The sequence below is a fragment of the Priapulus caudatus genome, unplaced genomic scaffold (assembly GCF_000485595.1).
Source record: "Priapulus caudatus unplaced genomic scaffold, Priapulus_caudatus-5.0.1 Scaffold1397, whole genome shotgun sequence".
Lineage (NCBI taxonomy): Eukaryota > Metazoa > Priapulida > Priapulimorpha > Priapulimorphida > Priapulidae > Priapulus > Priapulus caudatus.
In genome coordinates, this window is record NW_014578458.1 from 37,344 (window position 1) to 44,993 (window position 7,650).

The following is a 7,650-nucleotide window of genomic DNA, read 5'->3' on the forward strand; positions in this document are numbered from 1 at the left end:
ACATAGGTACCGGGACACATAGGTACCTCAGTACCTGGGTACTGGGACACATAGGTACCGGGACACATAGGTATGATACACTTCCCAATACGTATTGGAAAATATTGCAATACGGTTTTGTCGTATTGCAATATATTGCAATACGGTTTTTGGTCGCAATACTCACCCCTATTATTACCTCCGCCCAACGGAGTTGGAGGGGAGGTTATGTGATTGGTCTCGTGCGTTCGTGTGTTATTGTGTTTGTGTGTTAGTGTGTTCGTGTGTTAGTGTGTTCGTGTAGCCAGCAGCAGGCCAGTCAGTGTTAGTGTGTTAGTGTGTTGGCGCGATCGATATTAGTGCGTCGAGTGAGCGAACCAGCCAGCCAGCCAGCCAGCCAGCAGCAGGCCAGTCAGTCAGCAGCAGCCGTAACACATAGATGTTACATGGGGCGTATGTCGCTGGCGGAGGTATGCACTCTCCGTGAGTGCCCTCTGTCTAGTTGTTGGTTGTATCTATTGCACTCTCGCTCATTACATTTCTTTTGGCTATTGGTAGGTGCCTGCACCCCATCTGATATGCGCAACCCGTTGTCTGGAAAGGAGAAGCTAGATGACAGCTGCCAAGACAACAGTGTTAAAGTGTCCAGTAGTGTGAGTCCTGTCTCTGAGAATCCCACCAGTGAGCCCCCTACAAAGCGAAGACGGGGCAGACCCACAAAAGCAGAGGCATTGGACAAACGTATGTTTCAGTGCTCATGCTCCGTGTATAGTAGCTCGACTTAAATTATAATGAATGGCTGCAATGTTTATTGGTGTAGCAATCAATTTTGTAATGACAGATTTGGAAGAATTCTCTGGATTTCTAATCAAAATGGCCAGCTGTTGTAATAACTTCACCAGCTTTTTATAATACAGTCAGCTCATCGTTTTTGTAATACAGTGTAACTGTAATAGCATTAGCTGCGTTCAGATGAGACTCCGTATTTATCAAAATTCGGTATTTGCGAGATACCGAATCTGAGACAAATTCGTGACTTACTCCACAAATTACAATTACAAATTTGTGCTCACTTGCTGTTTCGCGGCTTCAGAAATGCCGTATTTAGTTACTTGTCGATCCGTTTGGTGGTGTCGGATTCAGAATGGCTAAGCCCATGGGCAAAGAGAATATCCATGATATTGCTATTTTATTGAGATTTTTAATGAATTTCACGCAGAACAACGAAGATCAAGATGATCACGATTATTTTATGTTGCGAGAGAGGACATTTTATGTCTCTCGATGGGATCTCCGTGAGTAATCGGAACACACGGAAATGGCCGATAAAATACGCGGCTTCAGAAATGTAGTATTTGCACTCAGTTGCGTTCAGACGAGAGAAATTAGCGGTCCAAGAGATTCGGAATTTCTCAAGCACGAGAAGTAATGCGGCATCTGGTAAGCCGTGTATTGTTGGACCGCGCATTTTAGCCTCGTGTGAACACTAAATACTGAATTTATTGCTCCGTGTGAACGCGGCTATTGAGTTTAATACAAAAGCTGGCAGTTTTTATTACAAGAATAGCAAAATTTTATAAAAAGCCATTATTGATCTGCTATTACAGATGTGGTGAGTTATTTCAAAAGCTATTCTTGTCATATAAGGCATAGCTAACACTGATAAACGGAATAAATGTCTCTATTCTGGGAACAGAGTAGCAGCCATACTATTTAACAGCAACTGCATCTAGTTTAATGGTATACTAAGAACAGTCAGTTGATGCCGAGCCATCTTATTACATAACCCATGTAGAGAAATATTCTGACAGTGTTAGAATAATAGTAATCAGAATGATAATAGCACATATCTCGACATATAGATCAAACAGCCTTTGTGGAAAAATTATCAAGCAAACAACGTGGTTTTGCATATTTTTGGCTTTGTGTTCATCGCACTCCTAGGGCAGGCACAGGTGGAGCAGGATCGACCTGTAAAACCTCCACCATTGTCTGAAGATAAGGAGCTTCCAGCGGAGGTGCGACGCATGGGCGACAAGCTGCAATGCATCGGGTGCAAGAAGTCGTTCGCTCGGCTGCGGCAGGTGCATGGCCATCGCTGCATCAAGTGTGATAGCGACTTCATCGAATACTTTCCAGAGCGGGCCAATGCAATTGCACAGTTGGAGGCAGATGATGATGACAAGGAAGATGAACCAGGTACTGGTGTAACCATGACATGCTAGTGTCTATATCAGTACCATAACACACCGGTTAATGCTGTCGCATAGAACAGTGTTTTGGTATAGCACTACATTATAGAGAACTTTTTTGCCAGAACAAATAATAACTGTAAATACTAAGTGCCGAAAACGTGTATTCATTAACGAATGCAAAGGTCACGATTTTGAATCCACAATGTGCACAGAGCAGTCGTTTTTGTGTATAGTGGCAATCACAAGCAGTGTAAATGTAGTTTGCTGCCTTACAGATGATCTCCAGTGTGTTGCGAGTAGGACTCTGTAGACTGTCTTTTCAGTTGGCTCATCATTTCTTAGAAATATGTCCTTGGGCTATTACTATACGAAAGAAAAGAATAATGAGCTTGAAAATGTGAATGTGAATAATGAGCTTGAAAATGTGAATGTGAATAATGAGCTTGAAAATGTGAATGTGAATAATGAGCTTGAAAATGTGAATGTGAATAGGGATTGTCTATATTCAGGCCGGTACGGGAGATTACGGTACGCATATATTTGCTAATATATTGACTAATCGCGCGTCAATAAACTCAATATTCACAGAGAGTATAGCTAAGACATGTGTCTATAGGTATCTAGAATATATTATGCAAATGATCTCCCTTACCGGCTTGAATTCATATACTCTCTGTGAATATTGAGTTTATTGACGCACGATTAGTCAATATAGCAAATATATGCGCGCGGAAGTGAATTACAGATGATTAAATTTCTAAAATTCTAGATGCCTATAGACACATGTCTTAGCTATACTCTCTGTGAATATTGAGTTTATTGACGCGCGATTAGTCAATATATTAGCAAATATATGCGTACCGTAATCTCCCGTACCGGCCTGAATATAGACACTCCCATGTGAATAATGAGCTTGAAAATGTGAAGTGCAAGGTGCTGCTAAATGCTGACCAATTATAAAAGCTGCACTCACACCTTCCTTTTCATGTTGATTTATCCAGCTCCAACTGCTGAGTTGAATGCTGAAGATAATAGTGATGAACTGTCAGCAAATGAGGATGATTACAGACCGCCCAGTCATGTCAAAGGTAATTATCTGCAGCGATCTATGTAGTGCTGGCACAACAAATCTTGTTATAAGTTTTAAAATTATTTGAACTCGTGCCTCAAGCTGTAAGTTTAGCTGCTTTCACATGCAGTATTTAATATACTACACTTAAGAGATCTTAAGTGCTTGCTACCTGTTCCGCAGTTGGCAGAGGTGGAATTATTTTATCACATGCCCGATCACATAGTGAAGTACATATTTAAAGTCGCAGTTGGCTGTTATTATGTTGTTTTGGCAAGACCTGTTACTAAATGATCTATCTAATGGGTGTGAAGCCATGATTCAACCCATAGTGTAAGCCAGAACTTGTGTGCCTAAACTGACCATATAATTCCTATACGTATATGATATCTTTCCTTGTGAAGTTTTCTATTTCGTTAAAACAACATTTTCCTGTTTAAAAGCTGTCATAAATGTTTGTATAACCATTACCATTTTTGTCTGCAAATTAAAAATGCCCCAAACATGCCACGTTTAGCACAAAGAAGCCTTGTGAATTTATGAATATAGTTTGCTAAATGTAAATAAACCACCATGTTCATTCCATGTTTTGATAAAAAATGTATTGCAACTTTGCTTCACCATCCTCGCAAGTTTATTGGGGAATTCAATCAGCTGGGTTTCTCTTGAGCAAGGTCACACTTTCAAGAATTCATTACCAATATTAATCCAGGAATAATTGTATTGGACATTTTATTCATAACAATGGTGAAAGACATTAAAAGCATACTAGGCCCATTGATTATGCAATGTTGACAAATGCTAGAGTAACTGGCACCTTGTGTAGTTAATAAGTACATAACCTTACATCCAAATGCGTATTAGTTTGTCCAATATCACTGCTGGTTACTAAGAAATGTCTAATTGAAATCCGCAGTTCAAGAAATCAGTTGTTTACAGTTTCAAACTGCTGCCGGCGAAGCGGGTGTGATACAGATTTATAGGGGTGTAACGATATACCGGTATATCGGTATATTGCAATATATTTTGAAAACTCGATATATCGCGATACAACTTCCGGATATCGATATTTTACGATACGGTGGTATAACAAGAAATAAATTACTTGACACTTGCCTTTATGTCTATATTGTTAATGGGCTCGAAAATTATGCACTGGCGGTGTATATATATTACGAAAGCACAATGCCTACACGACGCATACAGTATTACTGGTAAGCGACCACTGCGTGGAGCACTGCGCGGAACTACTGCGCGGCCAGAGTGGGGCAGACGTGTGAGCGAGGCAGAGAGCACGGCAACCAGGGAGTCTATATATAGCCTATGCTCACCTGAGTGCCCGCGCGCGCGATACAAGCTGAAGCGAGCACCCACTGTTTCAGTTTCAGTTTCAGTTTCAGTTTCAATATCCAGTATTAGCCAATTATGCAGCAGGGGTATTGTGTATTCCAGCCACGGCAGTGCCTTCCGAGAGGGTATTCAGTACAGCGGGTGACATTGTTACGGCACAGAGGACTGCACTGTCAGCGGAAAACATTGCCGTGCTTCTGTTTCTCAAGAAAAACATGAGAAATTAAATCATGTCATATAATACAATATATGATGATATTAAAACCATCAAATTGTTACTATATCATGCATGGTATACACTTCCCAATACGTATTGGAAAATATTGCAATACGGTTTTGTCGTATTGCAATATATTGCAATACGGTTTTTGGTCGCAATACTCACCCCTACAGATTTATATTATAGTAATTAGTACGTGTGTTTTACTCCATTTCCATGTTTAGTCCGTGGCCGTGGTTACACCACTGACACCTCCATTTCATCTGGCATCCAAAAATGGATGTCATGCCGAAACAGCACTTAATTGTTCTTCCTTAATCGCAGGCCAGCCTCAGCGAGCCGTTGAAGAACTTCCTTCAGATTGGCCTGGTGTTCTTCCTTAGAAGCGCCAGACACGAGAATGTCATCAAAGTATACAGCAGTGCGAGGGATTCCTGCCAGCAGATTCTCAATCATTCACTGGAAAATTGCCGGGGGCCGATGAGATTCCAAATGCGAGTCGACTGTAGACAAATAAGCCTCTGTGAGTGTTTATTGTTACGTAGTATACTGCTTACTCCTCTCATCAAGCTCAATTTGTTGGTAAGCATGTGCCATGTCCAGCTTGGTGAACAGCACACCTCCCGACAGCATAGCGAAGAGATCTTCAGGTGTCGGAAGTGGGTGGCGATCTACATCCGCAAACCGGTTCACCGTGACCTTATAGTCACCACATATGCTTACCGTGTTATCCGGTTTCAAAAAAAGCACAATGGGTGCTGCCCACTCAGCAAAAACCACCGGCTGAATGATGTTTGCCTCGATTAGGCAGTCTAGTTCCTGATCAATCTTGGGCTTCATCAGATATGGCACAGTCCTAGCCTTACAGAAGACTGGAGTTGCCTCCGACTTCACATGAATTGAAGCGGTCACATTCTTCATCGTGCTAAGTTCATCACAAAACAGCTCGGGGTACCAAGAGCTTGGGCTCGAGTCAGCTCGGTTCGGCTGCTTCTCCTTCAGCAGGTGGATTGTCTGCCAATCCAGTTGTAGAGTGCGTAGCCAGTTTCTCCCCATGAGAGTAGCGCCCCCTCCAGGGACCACCAACAACGGCAAGGTTGCTCGCTGGCTGTTGTGCGCGACAGAAGCTTGGAACTCCCCGCAGGTTCGTACTGTACATAACCTTACATCCAAACGCGTATTAGTTTGTCCAATATCACTCCTGGTTACTAAGAAATGTCTAATTGAAATCCGCAGTCTAAGAAATCAGTTGTTTACAGTTTCAAACCGCTGCCGGCGAAGCGGGTGTGATACAGATTTATAGTGCACCGGACATTTTCGCACGCATGCTCGGCCGTACGCAATGCTATCATCAGTGATTTCGTAAACACGGACGCTCGTGATAAGGAACTTTTTGTCAGGGCTGTCCGTGATTAGTACGTGTGTTTTACTCCATTTCCATGTTTAGTTCGTGGCCGTTGTTACACCGCTGACACCTCCATTTTATCTGGCGTCCAAAGCTTACGGGCCGCACAAATGTTTACGTCATCGCTTGACTCCTGGATGACATTTACGGCACGTAAATGAATATCAACAACCAATTTCAAGTCTTGCTTGTAATGTAACCTGCAGTGATATTGGACAAACTAACACTATGAACTAGAAAGCCGGAGAAAATACGGACTAAACACGGAAATGTTGCAAAACGCACGGACAGCTACGGAAAATTACCCAGCTAATTACTGTCCGTAGCAAAATATACGGTTTCCTACGAAATAACAACGAACTCCTACGAAATGTATACGGACTGCCAATTAACTCTGCCTGATATCGGCGAGTTCGTTATTATTACGTACAAACTTCGAACATTTGCTAGCCATGCAGCGTGGCACCCGCAGACCAGTAGCGTGAGCTTTTGATGCAGCGGAATGATAACAGGTGCTGATAGCTTGGGCTATTTACCATCGCTTTGTATCTTGTATCTTGTATCCTAGGTCCCTCTCTTGTCTTTCACAAGGCACTCTAATGCAGGTGCGGGGATTATCTAAAGAAACAGGAAATTATGTCTACCTCCAGTTCTTTAGATATTAATACTTCGAATTGACAATATCTTGCATACATATTCTACTGCTGGTTTGAGTAACCCAGTGTAGTCCCCTCCCCAGTCGTCACTTTGTTCGCTGTCCTTATATCTGTTATAAAACTCACATTTATATAAATGTTCCAAGTTCTCTTTCATATTGTTATTACATAAATTGCACCGGTCATCACCGAAGTTATTTCTAAAATAGCTTTTGAGTTCTATCGTGCATGTTTTACATTTAAAAGTAAGACACGTGTCTGTAAATGACATTTCTTTCATATATTTCTTTAGCCCATAAGTTTCTATGTTTATCATCTTCATTTTCGTTTTTCCTTTGGTTTTCATTTTATCTCTTGTTGTTACGCTTTTTAAAATGGCTTGTTTTACTTGTTTTTTCCAGGCTTTTGGTTTTATTCCTATGGCTGAGAGTGATATTCCTAAATCGTAGTTAAATCCTAAATGGTATTTTGGATATTTCTCAACTACCAGAAAGAGTGAAGATACAAAATCTTCGCCACATGTTAAGCACAATATGTACCAAAATAGCGCATCAGAATTTTTCTTTAAGTTTCATATTTACCGAGAAAAATTAAAAAAACTGCCTAAAATTCAAGTCGCATGTTTGAATTTAAAATTTTTGCGAATAAAGAGACATAACTCATAAAATACGGCACTTAATAACAATCCGTAACGTGCTTTTTTACAGTAATATGTTACCATTAAAACGAGTGTAAAAGCAAATTATTCCGAGTTGTAATCACAGAGAAATATCCAT

The 7,650-nt window shown here is 41.1% G+C and overlaps 2 protein-coding genes across 3 annotated transcripts in view; one reads left to right on the forward strand and one right to left on the reverse strand.

Annotated features, from left to right (window-relative positions):
- LOC106816500 overlaps window positions 1–5,222 on the forward strand; it is a 15,358-nt gene extending 10,136 nt beyond the window's left edge. For both annotated transcript variants that reach the window (XM_014821125.1, XM_014821127.1), the window contains exons 5-8: window positions 538–720; window positions 1,924–2,178; window positions 3,176–3,262; window positions 5,138–5,222. In XM_014821125.1, coding sequence (XP_014676611.1) covers window positions 538–720; window positions 1,924–2,178; window positions 3,176–3,262; window positions 5,138–5,196 — 584 coding nt within the window. In that variant the 3' untranslated portion in view covers window positions 5,197–5,222. The remainder of the gene's footprint in view (window positions 1–537; window positions 721–1,923; window positions 2,179–3,175; window positions 3,263–5,137) is intronic.
- Window positions 5,223–5,325: 103 nt separating this feature from the next.
- LOC106816501 (uncharacterized protein K02A2.6-like) overlaps window positions 5,326–7,650 on the reverse strand; it is a 14,060-nt gene continuing 11,735 nt past the window's right edge. The window contains exon 2 of the mRNA XM_014821128.1: window positions 5,326–5,839. Coding sequence (XP_014676614.1) covers window positions 5,351–5,839 — 489 coding nt within the window. The 3' untranslated portion in view covers window positions 5,326–5,350. The remainder of the gene's footprint in view (window positions 5,840–7,650) is intronic.